The sequence below is a fragment of the Camponotus floridanus genome, unplaced genomic scaffold (assembly GCF_003227725.1).
Source record: "Camponotus floridanus strain SB8 unplaced genomic scaffold, Cflo_v7.5 scaffold2, whole genome shotgun sequence".
Lineage (NCBI taxonomy): Eukaryota > Metazoa > Arthropoda > Insecta > Hymenoptera > Formicidae > Camponotus > Camponotus floridanus.
Genome location: NW_020229325.1, coordinates 4332992 through 4356256, shown reverse-complemented (window position 1 = coordinate 4356256; position 23265 = coordinate 4332992). Strand labels below are relative to the sequence as shown.

The window sequence follows — 23265 nt, the reverse complement described above, 5'->3', positions numbered from 1 at the left end:
TGTCATTAATTTCGGGAGCTTTATTGCGAATCGCATTCTTGCAAATCATGCTCGTGAACAGTCTAATGTATGATTTTAGTGCTTTCCATTTATATCCGTCTTCCACATTAATTGTTAATCGGCGAATCCGAGGGCGAGGAATATACAATTCATACTCGTATTTTAGCTTATACTATATTTTGTATATATTTCTGGCCATCATGTATCTCGAAACGATGGGACCAAATCATCGCTGAAATCGTTGTTAATGTTCACGTTATAATAAGATGTATCGCGTATAATTAGATATTTTTCTACAAGTTTTATTATTATTAGCTAAACATGTTTAAGTTATTAACATTGCCATGTTGCTGCGCGTGTTAGAGATTTTTGCTGCTGATAATAATTATGCGAGGTAATTATTTCTAATACATATTAGGATCGTGATGAGAACATTGTGTATGAAATCATATCTATATGAATTTTCTGTTAACATTCCACATATGATTATTAAATAATTGCATGTATGACACAAGTACATATCCTTTTCTTGTTAAGCAACGCACATAGTTGAAGATTAAAAAAAATGATTTATGAATAAATGAAGGAGAGAGAGAGAGAGAGAGAGAGAGAGCAAATGGATGAAGGAAGTATGTATGTCACGTACTTATAAAAACTGATTTAGTAACGCGATAATATTTAATCAGGTTGAACATTGTTTTAATGATATTATCGAGCTCTCATTACATAAAGTTTATAAATAATTGTACGCGCGTTGCCGGTTATATTAATTAATAACGTTATAAATAACACAACTATAACGTATATGCGAAGAAAACTGTTTAGACAAACCTAATGAAAAAGTAGAGCAAAACGCAACGGAGGTCCTTTTCTCTCCTCGTATAAAAGAGCCGCATCTAAATATATCGACTCGATCAGTCGCACGCGACTTGAATCTTGATAACGGCAGATTATCACATTCGACCCGGTTCATATTTATTCATAAAAAATAATATACAGTGACTTTGCATGTTTTATAAATACTAGTAATCCGCATGTGCAATTAAAGCTAAATTGCAGACTGAAATATACATCTTGATATAGTAATATATTAAAGTTATCCCCCCCTTTTTCCCCTACATATAAAATGCATGCAGCTCGAAATACTTTATGTTAAAACGTCATACGTTCCTCGTGCGTTTAGCTCTGCGTTTGTAAAAAAATTTCACTTCGCAACGCATAATGGTAATACTTAAAAGTGGCGATGAATGATATTAGATTACTTCCGCGTCGAAACGTGTTGCCCAGGACTGAGAGCGTGATACTTTTATCGGTGTACTTGTGCATTCCGGGGCGAAAAAAGAAAACCGAGTCAATTACGCGCAAAGAACAGGACGGGACGCTTTAATAGGGTACGCTTTTAATGGGGGACGACCGACTTTTTTGCGACAATTATCGAGCGCGACGTGCGCTCGCCGGATATCGCGGGCAATAAGCGACTAATATCCTGCAATTATCGATCAACACGCGGCAATTAACGTCGAGACTCGATCGCTCGGGTTTTCTCGGAGAAAAACATAACGCCGCTAATTCCCCACGAACTCGATAAGGATGACTTACGAGTCGAAATTCAAGACACGTCGCTAGAGAGAAAGACTCAATCACGGCGAAACACATTCCAGTATTGTAATTAATTAATCGTCAAAGAAGAAAGACGACGTTTCGACGATTGTCGCCAGCTAAATCATTCCACTATCGCGCGGCCGTCAAAAGGTACCTTCTCGCGCGGATTATTACGTTTTATTGTTCGCAAACTCGCTCGAGGCCCCCGAGCTCGAAACAACGACGCCTGCCTTCCTCTTTGGCGACGCGTTGGTGCACTTCTCGCGTCACATTATCGTTGATCGTCGTCCCCGGGGGGGAGGACTCGCAGCTCGCGTATTTACGAGCGGCGCGTTAATTGAATCCCGGCGAGAACGATGTAATATTATACCGCTGTTATCGCGCGTCCGCTAAAAGTGTGACACGCCGAGAGCGCGGCAAAGTGTGCCTGAGAACGCGAAAAGGAGAAAGAGCGCGAGGAGAGAAAATTAAGTGTGAATGAGTGGTATTAAAATAGGCGAATATATACGCGACATTCCCCGATAAAGTATCGAAAGCAAGGGACGATATCTCGCGGGAAGGCCGTAAAACGGCCGCGTTACGATGCCGCTACGGAGGTGATCGCGAGCAACAAAGTGTAATCTGGCGGAATCTGCGAACGCGCGATAGCGTAGAACGATTCTGGCCCCCCCCGCGCCCCCCCGATAGAGTCAGATTAGATCGCGAACGAATTCGACGAACGCGAAAATTTTTCCTGTGTCCGAAGTAAAGAATCGCACTTTCGCTGATTGCTCGAAAGCGACCGTAAAAAAATGTATTGTACTTAGTGCCTTTTTTAGATAAATCAAATAATTTAAATTAGAGGATTGCCTGTATGTATGCGTGTGTATGTGTGTGCGCGCGCGCGCGCACAATGGCGGAATTTCCGAAATTGTCCGCATTCTCGGTTGTACTCGGCGTTAAATGCGACGTAAACATGTTCGACTATGATATCCTCGAATTGTTGTCGAATATTCGTGCGACGAGGATTTTCGAGTTAAACGCGCACCGCGCGAGAATGCGGGTCTAAGAATAGACGGAATAGCCGCGCGCGCGTTTTCCAATGAATTGTATTAATCGTCAAATTGGTCAGGAGGCTCTTAATTAGAGTCAATAACTTAAGTATTAAATAATCGTTGCGAATTGAGGCCGGCCATACGTGCCATATGCGAGCGGCGGAAGTTATTGTAAATGTCGCCGCCGGGCATTTCTTTCGCTCGTTGTTAGACTTCTCCGCTCCTTTTACGTCACAAATATTTCTCCAAGCCGATGCAGATGTTTGTTGATAAATCTTTCCGCACGCAACGTTGAAAAATACTCTATCAAGGAGACTTATAATGCACGAGCGCGGTATGTGATAAATTAATAACGTGTGCAAAGTAACGTTTACCTCTTATTGTGCAAGATTTCTAGATCTCGGATTTCTGATTAATGCCAATGTTAAAATTGAACGATTATAGATTGCAAACAGACCGTTATTTAAATTTCATTTCCGTTTTATACGTTGTTCTTATTGTTATATTAGGAACGTTTCTAGCGCGTTAAAGCGGAATTTACTCGATTTATTTTATTTTTTTTCTCTTTAAACAGTATTTGTTGTGCAATGAGGGAAAGTTACTCTGAACACAATTACACAAATTTTTTAATTATCCGAGGATAATTACACATCTGAAAGACGCGTGTCTTAAAACTAATTACGAGTAGCAGTTACACGAGGCATGTTTTATGATGCTTCCTGACTTTCTGATTTAAGACGCGTCTTAAGATATATATATACGCCATCCTGCATTTCTCGAGAGCCTCCGCGACGCAGTAATTACTTGTTCGTGTTAAGTAGCGTTAAGTACCATTTAACGTAACGCACGCGTTAACGCTCACCGCGACGCGATTGTCTCGTTATGCGACGACTTTATAACGCTCTGTAACGATTGTACGACAACGTCAATACAATCGATATTTACGTTTCGCCTAGAAAAGCGTAATTCCTTCGACTTACCTCGCCGCAACCTGCTCACACACCTGTAACGCACCTGTCTTCCTTACAAGCGTCGTTTTCCAGGTGACTCCGCCCACGCTCGAGGTACAAACGTTTTGATGCACCTGCGTGCATCGAGACCGCGCTTATCGATTTGATGCTAAGATTGCATATTTGCGGAATCGTAAACGCGAAAAACGGCGATTCGTGCCCCCTCCGTTTCGATCGCGATCGAACGGGACGGGAGTCTACGCGATAGATGATCGATTAATAAAAAAATCATGCAATAACGAGGATATTTATTCACCCTAAACCTACCCTATCCCCCTGAACTATCGATCACCCCAACTAATAGCTGCTTTTCTGTGTTTTCTCTTTTCCACGGGGGGCGTTAACTAGCAGACAGCTACCAGTACCAGCTCCAATCCATGTGGCAAAAATGCTGGAACACCAACCAGAGCCTGGTGCACAATCTGCGCTTTCGAGAACGCGGACCCCTCAAGTCCTGGCGGCCGGAAACTATGGCAGAGGCGATCTTCAGCGTCCTAAAGGAAGGGCTTTCCCTCAGCCAAGCGGCAAGGTACGTCCCATAAGCCATATTTATCGCGTGTGTGTGTGTTTCTTCAATGGCATTAATAAACTAAAGTGCTATGGACACTGTGACATAATTTGTTGAAGAAGAATCGGTTGCTAAGAACTGTTTATTTAAAAATATTAGAATCAGAGAGAGAGAGAGAGAGAGAGAGAGAGAGAGAGAGAGAGAGAGAGAGAGAGAGAGAGAGAGAGAGAGAGACCCGAGGGGAGGAGGTATCGAATATAATATTAATCTAATCGATATTTCATCGTATTAAAATCTTAAAAACCTTGAAATATTTTCAACGTGTTTCGTGAAAATTATTTATCTCATTTAATTGCACTTTTTCAGCAGTATTACATATATTAATACACTGACTGATACAAAACACGTTAATTTAAAAAATTATTGAAATGCCTCCGACGCGTATATTGCAAAAATAATTAATTTAGTTGCAATCATTTTCTGTATACGATGCACATCCATTGCATGTGTAGCATGGAACCAATAATAAAATTAATAATAAACTCCGCGCAGTTGCATAAAACTTCGGTGCGCGACATTTAATATTAATATCCGGTGATGAAATGCGCGTTAATATAAAAATTAAAGAATTATTTTTAAAAAATTGCTTATCCTCCCAAGAGTTTGCCTCGCCAGGTAGCGTGTTCTTTGCAGCGTTAATAAATAACACGCGAAAGATAAATATTTTATGCGAGTTTATTCCGCCGCGTTGTTTCCTCCAACGCGCCAACTCACGCAATGTACCGGGTAAATAGTTAAAATTGTTATATAAATGTCTTATGATGCGGCACGTGGTATATATATTAACTTTATTATATACGTACACACACACACACATGTATATAATTTATATTTATATGTATGCAGGTGTGTGTGTGTGTGTGTGTGTATGTATGTGTGTAGGAATGTGTGTATATACAATAGAACCGAGTTATTATTATTACGCAATGAAAAATTCCTGGAAATTACTGCATCAGGCATATCTTATCGCCGTGTCTGAATCACGCTGAATAATCGTCCGATCTACCGTTCAAAGCAGCTGCTTTAAAATCATTTGCGCGCAGGCGTCGTAAAGTCTGTATCACGTTTGCGTAACAACGTCGACTCGCCGTTAAAGGGATTTCTTTTAATTCGCGTACAAAGCGACTCAATAAAGCGCAACTTTACGAGTTAGCGAACGATAATTTTTATGATAATCGACTCGACGATCGATAATGCTTTCCTAATGTTCTCCATTGTAATATGACTATGGCATTTTATAAATTTCTTCTTGATTCGCGAGTATCTGATTTTCAGTCGTGGAGCATTATTGACTCTTTTAATAATATTATAACTTGTATAATTGAAAAGAAACAACAAAATATAACAATAATCGCGTAGTGAAGAGTATAAGACAATATATGAGTTTCGTCACTTCTTGCGAGAAGCTATATTATTTTATTAAACGCGTCATGTCACCGCTTGTATTTCTCCCACGCGGTTACATCATTTCGAGAGATTGCATAATTTTCATCCATCCATCCCATGCATTCAAATACATTTTGTTGAATCTTTTATATCAACGGTATGATAAAATTAATATAAATGAAAATGAAATGTAATGAAATGAAATAAACATAAAATAATATTAAAATACAATCAGATAAGATAATATATAACATGTAAAATAAATTAAGAAATATAATGCAATGTGCGAGTGTGGGTATGTGTAAAATATAGCGCAGAATAAAAAGCTGTAAATTCTAATACATGTTGTTTTTCCCCTTTCAGAAAATACGACATCCCCTATCCAACGTTCGTTTTGTACGCTAATCGAGTGCACAATATGCTGGGGCCTAGCGCCGACGGTGGGGCTGGTGAGTTGTCATTTATCCTCTAAGAACTGTTCAGTCAAGGTATATGTCCCTCAGTGATAAGACCTAGATTAATGCCGACATTAGATATTTAACGACAACAGATTATTAACGTCAAGGGTGAAGACTTATTTCAAATTTTTGATTTGTCGGGAAAATAAAATTCTTGCAGATTTAAAAGTGTATACTCTCTAAGATGTATCTTTTTAAGAGATACATATACAAAAGAAATTTTTATTCTCGCATTTAATTTATTTAAGTCCGTATGAAATATACGAATACGAGCTTAAAATTCTATAACGTGTTACTTTCTCGTTTAAAGATCGTCACACTTAAGACCCTCTCAAGACCCTAGTTAGTCGCACGAAGGACTCGCTTAATGAGCCGTGATGGTGTAACCAATTGTAAATAGTTAATAACCGATGGCCGATCAGGAGAAGAATAATCCAAAGACTCAGTTACGCTCGTAAAAGTCATAATTACATCGTGCAATTATATTGACCAAGCTAATACTCGATGGTTTAGTTATGCATCTTACTATACGCTTCATTAGCATATTACATTCTGTAATATTACAGAATGTTCTATACTTATAAATTATAATAAAATTTATCAATTATTTATGATTGACAATCAGAGTTGTAAAAAATTTTTCTTCGCAATTATTTTCATTCCCTATGTATCCCTAATTAATGCAAGATTTTGTGACGCGATTCATTCATTAATAAAATCGAAGAGCTCTTTATATTATAATTTCCCATCTTTTCCATCTAATTCAAAGTCTTTCGAATGCTTATCACAATTATCGAAATATCGCGATTTTCAAAATATACGTGTACAATTGTAGAATCGATTTCTAGTGAAATGTATATTCTTCTCGTCTTTTTTTTCCAATCCTTTGTTTTTCTTCTACATGTAGATCTGCGCCCAAAGGGAAGAGGAAGACCGCAGAGGATTCTGCTGGGTGTCTGGCCGGACGAGCACATCCGTGGTGTGATTCGCGCGGTGGTATTCCGCGACGGGCACTCACCCCATATCGTCAAAGAGGAGCCGACCACGATATACCCTACCCTGGCGAACTACGCGGCCTGCAACGGTCCGGAAGGCGCGGTCAGCCCGGGTGCGGCGGCCGCGGCCGCGGTTGCGGCGGTCGCTCAAGGTAATGACACCAGGCATTCCCTATTTCTTAATTGTCTAAATTGATGTTGTAGAAGCGAGATATATTCGTGTAACAAATGCAATCTTATTCCAAAAGTTTCTCTTATTTCTCTTACACTTTAACTTTTATAAACTAAATTTTATTGAAATATTTTCAATTCTAAACACTTTTTACAACGCAATTAAAAATCTGCAAAATTGCAACAAGATGTATAAAAAGAAATGGTTCTTTTAATTCTAAAAATTATTTGAGTCTAAAAAGTCGAAAAAGATTACGATATAAATATTAATTGAAATAAAGAAACTTTCAGCAATTTTCTGTTATTATTAAGCAATATTATTTATTTAATTATATTTTATTTAACTCAGCTTATCAAGAATCTAATCTTTCTAATCTCACCTTTATTATCCAGGTCTTCGACATCAGATGTGCAGTATGGTAGCGGCAGCGCATTCGCAGCAACACGACATGATGGCGACGAATTTGTCGACGAATCTGTCGACAAGCCTGTCCTCTAGTCTGTCGTCAAATTTACAGGCAGCGATGCAAGCTAGCCAGCATCACAATAACAATAATACAAGTGGCAGTAACGCGAGTGGCCTCGGTGGCAGTGGTATTGGCAACAATGGCAATTCCCCATTGAATCTCGGTCTAGCGAGTCCAGGTTCGGGCGGACCACCCGAGAGCCCGATGGAGAGTCCTCTGGCGAGTCCGTTGGGTCCGCTGATGGATCCGGCGGGTCACCTACCTAGCAGCGTGGAGGTCGGCATCGGCGTGAGCGGCATGACGTATAAACCGGCGCGAAGCTTCGTCAGTCCGCGTCCGGAGAATCTCTTCCAAGAGGACATCGCCGACCTGGTGAAGAGTCCCCACGGTCTCAAAGACAAAGATAAGATTCCAGTGAAGCTCGAGCCGCTCACGGACTCGCGCTGCGAATAGTAAGCCATCGTTACGGTGGCTATGGGACGAGGAGCGGAAACGACGACGTCACCGCTGCAAGATCACCGGCCAAGGAAGAACGAGGAGCGTCGATGACACCTTAGGAGGACCTCTCTCTTCGAAGCCGTTAACGGTCGAGGCCCGGTGATGCGGATCGGTAGGTGCTGAGAGTCACTTTGACGCCTCTCGCGAAGAATCGAGCTTTGTCCGATTCACTTTGCGGCACTTTGCCTCCTCGCGCGCGGGAGAGAGTTTATAGTATATATGTATAACATATACGTGACTCTGAACATTGTACGCGAGCGCGATATATTGTGCATACGAGTAGAAGGATGTTAGAGAGAAAGAGGCTTACAATCAAAAAAAAAATACAGAAACACAGCGTAAACGAGATAAGCGTAGAGAGTTTCTCGCCTGGTTTAATATCGAGCAAGTATGATTTAGCGATCGTGAAGACTAGACGAAAATCGCTCAATCGATTCTCCTGCAACAGGAAAGAGAAAAACAGAGAAAAAAGAGAGAGTAAAACCTTCTTCTAGCGAACATACTATAGCTATTGGGTTGCCGGCGCCCCGCGAGTGCGCCGCCACCTTTTTCCAATCTAGATAGTCGTGTCATCGTCGTGTCGTACAGACTATGTACATGTAATAAAGGTAAAACCTACACGCTACACACGAGCGCATATATGAACATACATACACTCACACACGAGAAACACGAGCGCGCCATACACAAGATACACATTCGAAAATTTATACCTACGCATATATGATAACTGTACTTTTAATGCCAAATGTATAATAACTCGTAAGGGGTCGCCTACTGCCGAATGATTGATTATTCGAGACAAATCTCGACGAGAGAGTAAGCCGCCTCGAACAGAGCTAGTTGTACTATCGAGTCCTTACACAACATGTCATGGATCAGTTTGTGATATACCTTGATAATTCTTAGGTATCACGCAAAGGTTTGCTTTAAATTATTTTAAGAAACTAAAAGTAAGATTTTTTTTTATTATTAATATACATCGCGAAAAAAATTATAGATATCGCGAAATTATTTTTTATTTTTGTAAATTATTTTGTAAACATAAATCATATACATATGTATGATTTATGAGAGATATACGCTAAATGGATCTGGTTTTTTATACTGCTTCGATAATGTAAAGTTTTCTTTCTTTCTGCGTCGAACGTCTTAACATAAGTAAGCGGACGATAAATTTTGCTACGAATCTCTCCGAAACAGAAAATCTCAATTTTGTCCACGACGCTTTGTGCAAGAGTACTATTTTTTTGATGGGCAGTAAGCGACGTCACTGATCTAAGCTCGATAAAAGAACGTGAGGGAGGTGTACAAAATTCACTATGACTGTCTACCAAGCAAGAAAAAACGAGCAAAAAGAAAAATTAGGGAGTGAAAGAAAGAGAGAGAAAGAACGACAGAAGGAAAAAGGTAAGACAAAGTATTTAGAGACGGAGAAAACAAATTTAACGGCTTATAAAGCGAGCACACTCTAGGCCGAGATGATCGCTATAACGTTATTAAGTATAATGATTGCCTTCCTGCCATATTTGGGGTATGCCAAGTATAAAAATTATAAGGTTTAGGGATTAGGGAACGAGAAACTGTGGCTCGACATGACAGACCGTGTCGAAATTTCGGTGAGTTCGGCGACCACGAATGTGTGCATCGGTGCGAGATTACGAATCTGAATACGGGCCTGAATGCGAATGTGAACGCTAGTACGAACGCGAGTATGAACGGATGAAAGAGTGAATGAATTGAAAAAAAAACTCGTGTGCGTGCGTTTCTTCTTTCGAAAGATCGTGCTATTTTTCAAAATTTTACATGTCGCGCGTGATTTCGAGTCCTCGACAATCGATGAACGAGCCGTGCCGACCAGTTGGAGTGAAGAAGTATTTTAATACCGAGCAAGATTACGTACGATTAAAATTTATTGAAGTTAGTAGATCGTCTTTGCAAAATTGAGTCAATTTGAAATCCTAGACTTGCCAAGTATTACTTTTCAAAATGATGCTAATGTAAAGATCCTCATTTGATCATTATTACTGTGAATAAGCAGACATTTTTATTATTATAAAATTCTAATAAAATCGGGCAAAATTATCGGGCGCAATTAAAATTCATTGGATCTTATAATCGATCATCTATGCTAAATTCGGTTCTGCAATTTCAAATTGGATTATCATAAAGTATCGTTTTTCGATGGTGCTAATCTGAAAGTTTCATTAATATCACTATAAACGAATCGATAGTTTTTCAAACAATTTACTTCTAAATGTATTTATCGTAACAAAAAAGAAACGGAATTTTTTGAGAAATCTAATATCGGCACGCTAGTTCGCGCACGCGCGCGCGCGCGTGTGAAACGGAGAGAGAAAGAAAAAGTGTGTAAGAATGAGAGAAAGAGAGAGAAAGAGACTCAATGTAAGTGTAAAAAATAAACAAAAAAAATCGAAGTGGCCTTCGGTGAAAGGGAAAGATCATCGCTTTTCGCTTTTGCTCGTACGAGGCTTTTGGCGAAACAAGCCATCCGTGTTATCCATTTGTCTGGGGAAACTTTTACGAAAGAGAGGATTAAAAAAATCACAGAAGGAAGAAAATTGATTCTCGCGCCACGCTCATGCAGCCAGAATATTTCCGGATGAAGAAAGAGGAAGGAATCGCGCGTTCGTAGCACGTATCGGCGATTAGGGAAATGAAACATCGGTCAAGCCAAAAATAAAAAAAAAAGTAACACGTTATTCTTGATACAAGCAATTTTTGTGCGAAAACGCAACGGTTTCGCGAAGCGACGTAGACGACGAGTTATTCTTAGTATACGCATTGCAATATTTCGATCGACCACGTTTTTCATTTTGACGAGAAATTCGAAAAGCGCGAATTCTATTTACCATTTAGGCATAATGTGTTCAAACATAAATTCGCGCGAGACGTGCGACGGTAAAAAAAGAAAAAGATTACGCGAACGGAGAGTTAAAATTTACTAGAGAAATGCGCAAGCCGAAACGCGAAAAATTGAGATGAAAGAGACAAGAGAGAAAGAACGAAAGAAAGAGAGAGAGAGAGAGAAAACGAGAGAGAGAGAGAGAATACACGAGGTCGCGAGAGCGTGGGGAAGAGAGAGAGCGAATGCGAAAGAGTTTAAAATTAAATATTGTATAAAAAGAAAAAAAGTAGTAAGTGCCTTCCAAAAAAATTAAGTGTCCCGTAGACCGTGACCACTTGACTAAGCGACGAGAAAAAGTCATTCGAAATTCTGCTGAATGCATTATTCGTGAGATTACGTTTGTAGATATGCTGCGTAAGATTGACACTTTGTTTTTTTTTTTTTTTTTTTTATTAATATTCTATGTTCTAGGACACACTCTCGATATAAAAAAAAATTTATCTTTATTCTCGATTAAATCGAGAGAAAGAGAAAGCAGCAGCTAAATTAATAACCTCAGAAGAGAGAGAAATGTCTCTATATAATTCATATCCTCTTTTTGTCCTTATTTCGTTTTAAATTAAGTGAATATTAATGTTCAATTAAACTCTTGACTTGATTTAATTTATATTCTATAAATATAAAAAGCATTCCACCTTTCAAATTTAACATATGTAATTTTTACATTTGCATCAATGTTCAATTTCTTAGAAAATTTCTTTCAATTTTCACGGTGATGTTCTGTTCCTTCATTAGATTTATAGTTGTATCGTTCTTCAACGCAAGGTTTTCGATAGTTCCTAAGCCACTGGCGAAAAAAGAGTATTCTTTTCTATATGTTCGATCCAATAATTTTGAGATAATTGCGCGATGAACGAAATATATTTTGTTAATCAACAAGCTCTCTCCTATGTCGCATACGCAACATATCTACGAACTCTGTGTGCATGTCAGAATGAATGTCCGAAGCAACAAACTACCCGACAAAATTTGTGTTTTGGATCAATCCACACAGGTAATACCCTGAATGGCATATTCTTGAGATGTTTTCCTTTTTGGTTTCCCAGCAAATAAAGTCGACGTATACTTTAGATATGAGGAGAGAACTTGAGGAAAAAAAGATGAAAGAGGAACAGCTTACCGGTAGAACGGAGAACGGCTATTTCGAGAGGACCCTTTTGTTTCCACATTTTTGATATATACATATATGTATCTGTGAACAGATGAAAAAAAAAGAATACTTATATTACATACCTAAGATGTAAGTGAACAAAAAAAGCATCTAATACGCTATTATTGATATAGAACAAAAAGTGAATATATATATGAGAAAAAAAGTATATTATATATATAAATATATATATAAAAAATTGATATATTGACGCTGTAGGATATACTGAGGTGTGTTTATTGCGCGAAAGAGAGAGAACGCGAGCGAAAGAGAGAAAGAGAGAGCGAGAGATAAAGCGAAATATAGAGGCCGCGGTTCTTTTTTCCGAACGTCGTTGAGGACGAAACAAAAGTTCACGGGCAGAGTTTTGCGCTAGATAAACTAAAGGCTGAAGGTTTTAGAATCGAGAGGACAAAATAGCTCGTAGGGTTTTTATCGGGCCGACAAAAAAAAAAAAAAAAAGAATGGACGTGCGTGACTCTGGCGCTACCTTAGAGAGCCAATTCAGTTTCTCAGCTCGTGGACGCGTATCCCGTTTATCGATAGACGCACTAACTAGTTTTTCCTTCTCCTTTTCTTCTTTTCTGACAAATCGTAATTGCAATTATCTCACGTTGAATTCACACAATTTAATTTTATAAATATTCTTTCATATCTTTGTATTACAAATATAAAAGAATTTCAAAAAATACACAAATTATATATAGATTTAATAAAATAATTAAATTTGTTAATCGGATCTGATGAAAGATTTCAAAGATGTAAAAGCCAAAACTATCTCTCTCGCAAGAGCGACTATCGATATGCGGGTAGTCCAGGAGTTTCAGATCACACGCATGCAACCGATCGGCGAGAGCTTTCGTTCCACGCACGCGTGAAATCTTTCCTTTGATCGTCGTTATTGCCGCGGTATTGAATGGTGAGAGAAAAAAAAAGCTACGAGAGAGAAAGAGAGAGAGCGAATTGCATAGCGTACAGCGACAGCCGACTATAAACAGAGCATAAGTAGTCTCCGTACACACGATTTACGACTAGTTTACAGGACGCGCGGCCGTCGACGGCGTTTTCCCGCCGTGGAAAGGTTCAGGCTGGCGTATACAATCGCACTGAATTATTTGAACAAAATAATTGTTCAGTCGTATGTGCAAGAGAAGGTGCGACTGTGCGAGTCCGAGCCTCCCACGCGAAGCGCGTCGTCGGAACCGCGCGAAGATATACGCCGCGTTTCCGTTTCTCTACCATAGTTAACGTTTAAAGGACAACTTAGGTGTGGCATCTTTCATTTTGCGAGAACTATTAGTCGAGCAATAGGATTCTCGCACACTTTCCAGAATCCGGTTATTTAATCGCACACGAGCCCTCTCCCCAAGTAACACACATATAAACAGAGACACACGGACATACATAATACATCTACACTCTTCAAAAAGTCGAAAGAATGAGAAGGGGCACACGAGATTGTTCGTCTTAACTGTAAATAGAAGAGGAGCATGTACGGCAAGATTTCATCGTTATCACTGTATAACGTGTAACATATTTATTTCTCATGGAGTTCTCGTTGAGAACTTTCCTTTAAGTATAGCCTAAGATCCGGATTTTATTTCGATCCTTTTGCTCGTCAGAGACGCAGAGCGAACCGCGAACGGGCGTCTTTCAAATGAAAAAAAGAGGTCCTTCTTTTATGCCGAAAGCGTTTTTGACATGTGCCCAAGTCGTCGGTGAACGCTTGCGTCTCTCAGGCATTGTCTCGATTCAACTACGGAAATAAAATGTGCGACGTCCGCAATGAATATTGAAACTACAGAGTCGAATAATTATTTCAACATCTTGAAATAGTTGCTTACTGTAACCAGATTTTTCCTATTTATTTTCTAGATAAGACTACTGTCTTATAATATCTCGTTATCTTTTTATATCGTCAATTTCAGATCTACGATCGCACATTTTTTGGCAATACTCTGCTTTAAATCCGCAAAGCACACAAAGAAAGGCTATCTTTTTAATATATTTATACGATAAATATATGAAAAATTTGTTAGAGCTATTTAAGAATTTAAGATATTTAAAATTATGATTAATTGAAGAATGCTACAAGTGACGAGAAAATCTCTAACAAATCATTTATTTATAATTATAGTTAAGAAATTTATTTAAAATGACACATTTTTCTCTAATGTAGTCACATATATATTTATGAATATAATTTAAAAAAGGAATTTGAAAGGAATGATGTATCTCTAGTTAAATAGTCATTATGTTATTGAGATAGGAATTTATTATATCTCATATAATATATCGTATATTATATATATTGAAAGCATAGTCTTCAAAATGATTTAATCGAGACAGTGCTGGCGAAAATGGTATTATCGATTATAAGCGCGCTCGTTGCACTCGTCGTGTGCGACGACAACGGCGAACGGCAATATTTTATAGAGTTACTATCGTTTTTATTTTCTGCCTTTAAGAAAAATGAGAAAGGAGCACACACACATGCAAGTATTTCTTTTCAGTAGGTAGCCCAATTTGTTGGATAAGTCGCCCGTACCGATATAGATTATATCGATAGGTAAAAATATCGATATAGGTTGTATCGGACAACGCGTGATAACGCGCGCGAGATGTAGCCGTGACGACGACTCGTAAAACGACGTTCGTTCCCGATTTACTTCGAAAAAGAAAGAAAAAAAACGCGCGAAGACGTGCTGCTTCGCGTGCCGTTTGCTTTAGTCACGGACGCAGAAACGCAGAATCGTTCGCCCATTATTAAACGCGTTTCCCATTCCCAACTATCCCCTGCTCCTAGCCTTTAAATTCCTTACCCCTCAGTCCGGCCCCGAGTTCCATTTTTATTTATTACCGATTAGCTCGTAAGATGACGTTCTACCGCGAGGTATGCTATACTTATAAATACACCCTATATATAGTGGAGTAAGCAAGTTACATTATCTACCTACCTACCTACCTATCCGCGCGCTTGACGGGTGGAACAAACAGATGAATCACGCAATCATACATTTAAGTTGCTACTTGGCACGTATACCTAAGTAATATACTAACATAAACAGTATGCAATAACAAATAAATATGAGAAATAAAAGATGTGTCTCTTTCTGCATCTCCTTATAAAACAAAAAATTCCTTATAAAAAAGTTTTCCCTTTTTATCTTTTTTCTTAAATCTTTTAATTTCAATGAAAACTACTCATTTATTGATGAAATATATTAATCGTAAACATTAGGAAACTTTATTTTCATTAAATTTGCAGAAAAATGTAATCCTTGACTGGACTTTGAGAGATAACATATGGAGTTCTGATCATTCTTTTTCGGAAAACATTTATTCAAGCGATTAAGATATTTATACAATATAAATAGCTTTAATTTTTGTTAAATATCAAATAAAGAAACAACTTTCTGAAAATAATAAAGTTTTTGTTATCATATCTAGGAACAATTTTTGTTAAAGAAATTCAATAATTTACAAAAAACAAGTTTAATATGTACGTGTATATATATATATATATATATATATATATATATATATATATATATATAATTATTTTCTGTAAAATGTATACCTATATTTGTACCTTCTAAAATTAAAAAAAATTGCATTTTCTAAAATTACAAATTAAAAAAAAAATTTATATAACCCCTTTGAATCGGAAACAATCGAATTGTCCTATATTTTTATCGATTTACAATGAAATAAAGTAAGAACACTTTTACCATACATTTATATGGTCGGCGTTCTGCGTTATCTACACCTTCTGCACTTTTGGTACAATGTTCTGACTAATTTGCTGTTCAATGGATTTTGGATTTTCTGGAAGATTGTGGCTGGGTTGTGCAACTCCTTGATTGTTCGATGGGGCATTATTCTCAGTATTCTGAGTATTCTGTGGCACTTGATTTTGCATCTGCTGTTGCTTTTGCTGCTGATTCTGATGAGGTTGGCCTTGAGATTGTTGTTGAACTTGTTGAGGCTGGCTCTGGAATTGTTGCTGAGCTTGTTGTGGCTGGCCCTGATATTGTGGTTGAGCTTGGAACTGTTGCTGCTGCGGTACTGCTGGCATTTGATACTGTGGCTGCTGTGCTTGATATTGATGCTGCTGTGGAATCTGACCAGGATAAGGTTGCTGTGGCGGAGGCTGATAGAATTGTTGCTGTGGCATTTGTCCCTGATATTGCTGTGGCACATGGCCTATCGGTTGTTGTGGTGATATCTGTCCTGAATATTGCTGTGAAGATTGTATTTGTTGCGGATGATACTGCTGGGATTGAAGCTGCTGTTGGTATTGTGGTGGAAACTGAAATATAACGAGAAATGCGTTAAAGAGAGACAGTTACTAGCTTGATAAGAAATTCAGATTTGCAAATACTTCACAATTTCATAGCTACTTACCTGTTCATGAACAGGTAGATGTGCAGAATCAGGGGGTGGTGGTAACTAACAAAAACAACAAAAAGTGCACAAGCTAGGTTAATTATTCTAACTTACTATGGGTGACTCGTCTTTTAATCGAAGCAAGATAACGATTATGCAAGTTTGTCAAACGACAAGTTAACAAATGTGCTTATAACTATAGCCGCGTCTATACAAAGGCCTACCATTTAATTGAAAGATAAAGCAGTACATTTTCTATCTTTATCTCAAACATGCTGTCGAAGAAGTATACAACAAAATCGACAGACAGGAAATTATTTAGATTGCGTTCAAGCCTATCCAAAAGAATAATATAAAAAAATAAAATCACTCGACATATGTGAGGGTATTTAATCTTGTAGCAGTTATTGATACACACAATTTGTGAAGTCATGATTTCTCTACTCATTTTTAAGTGCATTTACACAGAATTGCATGTGATAATTAAGCTCACCATTCCTTTGGCAATCATGTTTTGTATCTCTTCTTGTCTACGTTTCTGGAAAACTTCATATTCTTCCTTAGAGTACATCTGTTGTTCATCCAATCCTTGCCATCCTTCGTCCTGTTGGAAATTGGGCTTCTTTGTCTGTTCCAAAAACTCTTGATAACTGTAATAAATAAAAATATAAATATGTTTCTTCTTATTGCTTGTGATTCTATGACAATTAATTAAAATATTTTAAATGTAAAATTTCATAGTTTATTGAAGTAAGTACCTTATTAGACCATCGTGATTAAGATCAGCTTCGTTAAACACGTGTTCTCTCATTCTTTCCATTTCTTCACGTCTTTCAAAGATATCATCTTCTGGAGCACCTTCAGAGTAAAGTTTATCTAATTCTTTCAGAAATAGAGTTTTCACCTCATCTTGGTCCCAGAAACCATTACCATCTACATCTAAATTAATTTAAAATTATATGCATAAGTATGATCTTTTCTTTAATGTGATGAAATTACATGTATTATTAAAAATGATATTTTATACCATGAAGATAAAAGAACGTTTTAGGATTAAATTCTTGGTCTTCCATATGATCTTGTTTCTCCCATACCTCCTCCAGTTGTTGCTTGCTACCAGGATGATGTAACTGAAAATTCATATTACTTAATAGAGAAAAAAATAGAAGAAAACTTGTATCCGTTTTTCCAACTTACTGGTTTGTGATCTCTATGTTTCTTTTTCATCGCTTCTAGTTCCTCTTCATATTTCTTTCTCTCTTCTTCTTTCATACCTTCCAAGATTGAAAAATGTTAATTCAAAACGTTAAATAATAATTAATGTTATTATTTATTATATAATTTAGAATTATTTACTAAATTTTGATAATTATTACTAATTTAAGAATAATATTAGTTAATAAATAATTAAATCTAAAGAAGAATGTTACGTTCTGTACCAGTATTACCCTTCATCTTTTGTTCCTCGTCAAATTTCTTTTCCATCTCATATTCTTTAAACTCTTGGCGTCTTCGTTTATCAGCGTCCGCCAAGTCTTTCGTAGTCTACAAATATTTATATTACTAACTATTATATAGTAAATATTAGTAACTATTACTGAATATATCTTTATCGAACGAAACAATTCTTGTATCAAAACTTATTATTTATTTTACAAAAATATGAAAACTCTTACCTTGGCAATCAATTTTTTTAAATCATCTATCTCAAACGTATGTGTGTTGGAATGATCCAAATGATCTGCTATATTCAAATGATTCAGATCTAGACCATTTATTAGATTATGCTCTTTGGTAGCAAGATGTCTCAGTCTTTCCAATTCCTCTCGTTTTAATTCGTCCAACTTTGTCCTGACTTTGTGATCCACGAACTGTAGTTCGTGTGCTATTTTTCCCGTCTATATGTATGTGTGTGTATATATATGTGTATATATATATATATATATATATATATATATAATATTATAATTATTAATGAATTATTATGAAATATTTATGAAATATTATTATTATGAAATATTTATTAATGAATATTATTATTATTATTATTATTATTATTATTATTATTATTATTATTATTATTATTATTATAAAGAAATATAAACTTTTAATTCAAATAGACTTTTGAAAATAATAAATGTTTAACTCTTCAATGGTCGCGTTATAAATATCGATTTAATCGCTTAATGTTCTCCTACTATTTTATTATATAAAATTTTATTTATTAAAATTCGTACAAATTTTTACATTATACAATTTTATTGTTAAAAAAATTATTATTTAATATTCTAAAACATTTCGATTTCAAAACAATACATTGATTCAGTGTGGAAAGACCTTTCTCTCTTTCTTCTTTTTTATTATATCTTTTTTATGATGCCATGTTTTATTGTACCACGCTTTCTATATATTTTCATTCATAGTAAAATAATTAATACTTTCACTAAATTATTATAGAGGTTTATTTCTGTTCAAATAAATTTCTTAATTTATGAGAAATGATAAGAGTGGAAAACCCGAATGTCGGGCAATTGTCAAGCGCACAATCTAAACATCCATTATTCTTATAATACTTACACGTATATCATCTTCATTAGCCTTTTCTAATTTTGCGCGGAAATTCGTGTCAGTTTCCAAAGCTTGCACTACTTCCCTTAAATATCTGTTATATTCTACCTGATATTCGTTTCCCTAAAGACGATAATTCATAATATTGCAGAAGAATTTAGAAATTAATAGAATCATTTTAAAAATAACTTACTATATTTTCCATGTCATCGACCTCGTTCTCTTTATCCTTATCCCCATCCTTCTTTTGTTGCGACACAGGTGGTGCGACCGATGTTTGTAATATTAAAGCTATTAAAAATAGTGGCAAATGGTACTGCATTTTTCTGGAATTATATGAAAAAAATATGAATGTGATAAGACATAATAAAGAAAACTTTTCCAATATAAAATAAAGCAAGGTTAGATATAACTTATCTATTCAAAATATTTATTTAAAGTCAGTTTCGTATCTCATTTCATCCTGTATACCTAATGTATATCTGTATATCTAATGTATATCCTGTATATCTAATGTTTTATTTGATAAAAATTAACGGGGGAATTATTAAAAATTAATTGAGGATATGCCTTTTTAATACAATAAAAAAATTGATTAAAAAATAATCGGTTTTATCCGATTTTTTGCTTGGGATGGCCAAGTCAGGCCACGTGTATTTATACACAATTTACGTCATGCATACGCGTGTAACATCATATTTTTTAAAAACCGGAAATGTAAAAACCGCGAAATATTATGACTTTATATATTCGTGAAAACTCACACAAATGAATAATTGACCGTCATAATTCTTAAATAAAATGTAAATTTCCTAAATAAGAAATATACGAAATATAAGAAGATAATACTTAAATATTTACTTAAACTTTTTAAATTTAATTTTGGAATTGTGAAAGCAAATAAAATGGAATATTAAATTAATAAAAACATTGATTAAACATTAATAATGGATATGATATTAAAAGATATGTATGTAAATAACAACCATAAAAATAAAGATAAGGAAGAGAGAGAAAACTAGCACTGTAAGAGAATATTGTTATTATTTAAGAGAAATGAGGATAAATAGATAAGAGTTATCTCTTCATTTCGATTATTTTTCTACAATAAAAACATTGTCTAATGCAATAGAAGTATATATGTTTAACATATGCAAAATAATAATGTAGCTATGTATAAAGCAGTTAATTAGTATAATAATTATAGTAATAATGAAAATATGTATAAAGCAGTTACAATTGAGATTGTACAATTTACATATATATATATGTACATTGTCATTTATATATGTGTGAATATTTATATTATTTTTATATGATTATATATAAAGTGTTGAATAATAGTTTCCACATATTTTCGTTTGTTCAGTCAATGACATTTTTTATTGCAACATCCATTCCGTATACATGTCAAGAAGTGATAGAGCTGATCTCGCAAATACGTACATGAATTCGAAAACATGATGTGTGCAGAACATATAACGCAATTAAGGCCGCAAGCGAACAATTGAGCGAAAAATTGTTCACGAGAGGAAACGCGGTGAAAGTTTCTAGAATCGCAGATTAATCAGGGATAGTCCGAGATTTTCCGAGGACAGTCATATTAAATAACCTATATAGGTTAGAGACAAATTAAAAGATGAAGACTTACGTCGCAATACAGCGTAAATGACGTCGTGGCTTGCAGATCACCAGATGCCAGTCAGAAAGTGAAAACAGACTGTTCAATGCGACGAATGAGTACACACGAACTGATCTTAAACGCGGTCAAATAGCACCTGCTAGTACTTGCTGACGACGAGGGCGAGGAAGCGGGAGAGGATGATGGTAGCGCCCTCGCACATTGTGAATGAATACATGTGTACCATCGTACGTTGTGCGAATGAATCGCGACGAGTCACGTGCCGCGTACGCTAGATGGTGACGGATGTCTCATTCACGCTCAACTTGACGTATATCAGCTGATCGCGCGCATACACTACGAGATATATCGAGATAATTCGATTTAAAAAATATCTTCAATAACGAGTTTATAGTTTTTGTAATCCAAACTTGTAAACACGAAAAGATTCTTTCTATCAAATATTAACAAATATTTAAAAAATTAAAATGAAAAAAAATTAAAAGTTATTTAGAACTATATATTTTTCAAAATAATACGACTGTAGATATCTTGTAATATGAAAAGTAAACTGCAACTTTTTAAATTTACACGTAAATCCAGTTTTATTGGATTACTTTTTTATATTTAACTCGCAATAATAAATATAAGAGAGCAAAACTTTGCATTCTTTCATATTGTTACACTTTCGTAATAACTTGAATATTAAACGCATAATTCCATGTAATTATATTATGAAATTATAGAAATTAGAAAGATTGTGCGTGTGAAAATGGATGAATTAAAATAAGAAGCTAAATAATATAGTTTAACCTTCGAAAGAAATTGGGCATAAACCTATCGAGTGCTTCGCAACACAAATAATTGCGACTGTTTCAATTCACAGCTTGATAGTTACATTGGCCCACTGCCAGATATAGTTGCGAATATACAATTTATACAAACAAACTTATTGATAGCACTGATGATTTTTTCCTACTAACTTTTTTACTGATGACGTTTTTACACTGAGATTTATAAAATAAATTAATTATCCAACCAAACTTTAATTACAGAAAAATACCATTAATAAATAACATTAATTTTCTACGAAAAGGAATCTTCAGTAAGAATTTCGACGCTACACAATTAATTATGCTACAAGTATAATTAATTACGGACAAAACAGACGAAATTTTTTCTCAGTCTCAAAGAGACGTGGTAATAATTAACGCAACGTTATAAGGTCGACTATAAAATTCGTGATCGAACCGGCTGAAGAAAAAAGTGGAGAAAAAAGTCTGCGCGACGTGCTAAACGCAGTGCTGCGGCAAAGTGGAAATCTATTACCGGGATAAAAGCTCCCTTTCTCTCTCTTTCTCTCTTACGCTCTTTCTCGGGCCAATAACCCCATTTACGTTTTATGGCCAGCTGCTCTATCTTGATTTGGGCGGCAAGTAGGTCCGATGTGTTTCTCGCTCTAGAAACCGGAAAGGGAACGCGTCGTGAAAGGAAGAAAGAAGAAACAGAGAGGAAAAAAAAGGAGAGAAAGTCATCGTATCGATGGCGAACGAACGAACGCCGACAGGACGAGGTGGTCTCCGAACTATATGCACGGGTGGGCACTAAAGTTTACGACCACGCCCTGACAGATCGGAACCTGTACCAGACACGATTCTCCACTTGGCTTTAACCGAGTGTCGTCACTTTAGAACACCCGTGCTATTTCAACAATACCCAGAACCAATCTACCGCGAAAATCGCATCAACATTCTTCAACTTCCGAGATCGGAACTGAAATTCTTTTCGTATCTCTCTTATCTCGGTAGTTAAATCCCTTCCGACTTTCAATACTCGTACATTAACAGAAACTTATATATTATAAATTTCTTTTTTGTTATAAGAAAAAATTTATTTTTATCAATTGACTTAAATACTTAATGAACATTTAAATATTTTAAGATTTCTTCTCTAATTTTCTTAAGAGAATATTTTTTTAAATTTCAAGCCATAGGAAAGATTATTATCTAAGTTCTCGACAAAATATCGCATCTGTTATAACGGTATCTCACGTCCAGGATTTTTTTCAGGGGAAGGGACATGATATAAAATGTTATTGTTAAATGAGGAATGTAGGCATTGAAAATATGAAATGAATATGGTTATGAATTTTTTTTCATTTTCCAGGGGGGTGCATGTGCACCGCTTGTCCCCCCTCCCCTCCTGCAGACGCCCATGCCAACACGTTTATTCAAAGAAAGAGTATGTAACTTTTTTGATGATTCCAAATTCCAGGGGAAGGAGGGGCAAATGCCCTATCTTGTCCCCCTCTCCGGACACCCATGGTATCTCATACAGTGTCATGCATCAATTGTTCCGCCATCCCTGTCATCGTTATCGCAAGTGGCAGATATTCGACAGGCAAGAGGCGTGATGTGGA

At 36.2% G+C, this 23265-nt stretch overlaps 2 protein-coding genes across 5 annotated transcripts in view; one reads left to right on the top strand and one right to left on the bottom strand.

Annotated features, from left to right (window-relative positions):
- Positions 1–10901, top strand: part of LOC105255611 (protein bric-a-brac 1) — a 336203-nt gene extending 325302 nt beyond the window's left edge. The window contains exons 6-9 of one of the 2 annotated variants that reach the window (XM_020028896.2): positions 3998–4175; positions 5964–6049; positions 6966–7205; positions 7618–10901. In XM_020028896.2, the coding sequence (XP_019884455.1) occupies positions 3998–4175; positions 5964–6049; positions 6966–7205; positions 7618–8144 (1031 nt within the window). In that variant the 3' untranslated portion in view covers positions 8145–10901. Of the gene's footprint in view, positions 1–3994; positions 4176–5963; positions 6050–6965; positions 7206–7617 lie in introns of both variants that reach the window. The other variant, XM_011265002.3, reaches the window with a different exon arrangement.
- A 4937-nt stretch (positions 10902–15838) lies between these two features.
- Positions 15839–21062, bottom strand: LOC105255612 (nucleobindin-2). 3 transcript variants are annotated; one of them, XM_011265003.3, is made up of 11 exons: positions 20877–21062; positions 19419–19551; positions 19235–19348; positions 18334–18555; positions 18097–18202; positions 17855–17931; positions 17685–17787; positions 17416–17596; positions 17151–17307; positions 16676–16720; positions 15843–16580 (listed from the first exon to the last, which is right to left on the bottom strand). In XM_011265003.3, exons 2-11 carry the CDS (start codon positions 19545–19547, stop codon positions 16032–16034), a joined length of 1683 nt encoding a protein of 560 aa, XP_011263305.1. In that variant the 5' UTR covers positions 19548–19551; positions 20877–21062; the 3' UTR covers positions 15843–16031. The 3 variants fall into 3 exon arrangements, with proteins under 3 accessions (XP_025263896.1, XP_011263305.1, XP_011263306.1); XM_011265004.3 differs by having other exon boundaries at positions 18106–18202; XM_025408111.1 differs by lacking the exon at positions 16676–16720 and having other exon boundaries at positions 15839–16580.
- Between the last annotated feature and the right edge of the window lie 2203 nt (positions 21063–23265).

Excerpts from the sequence above, each read along its gene's own strand:
- LOC105255612 (XM_011265003.3), bottom strand. The coding sequence starts at position 19,547 with ATGCAGTACCATTTGCCACTATTTTTAATAGCTTTAATATTACAAACA. Across the intron at positions 18,556-19,234 it reads CTAATGAAGATGATATACGT|ACGGGAAAAATAGCACACGA; the intron begins GTAAGTATTATA and ends ACATACATATAG. Across the intron at positions 16,581-16,675 it reads ATCTACCTGTTCATGAACAG|TTTCCACCACAATACCAACA; the intron begins GTAAGTAGCTAT and ends GTTATATTTCAG.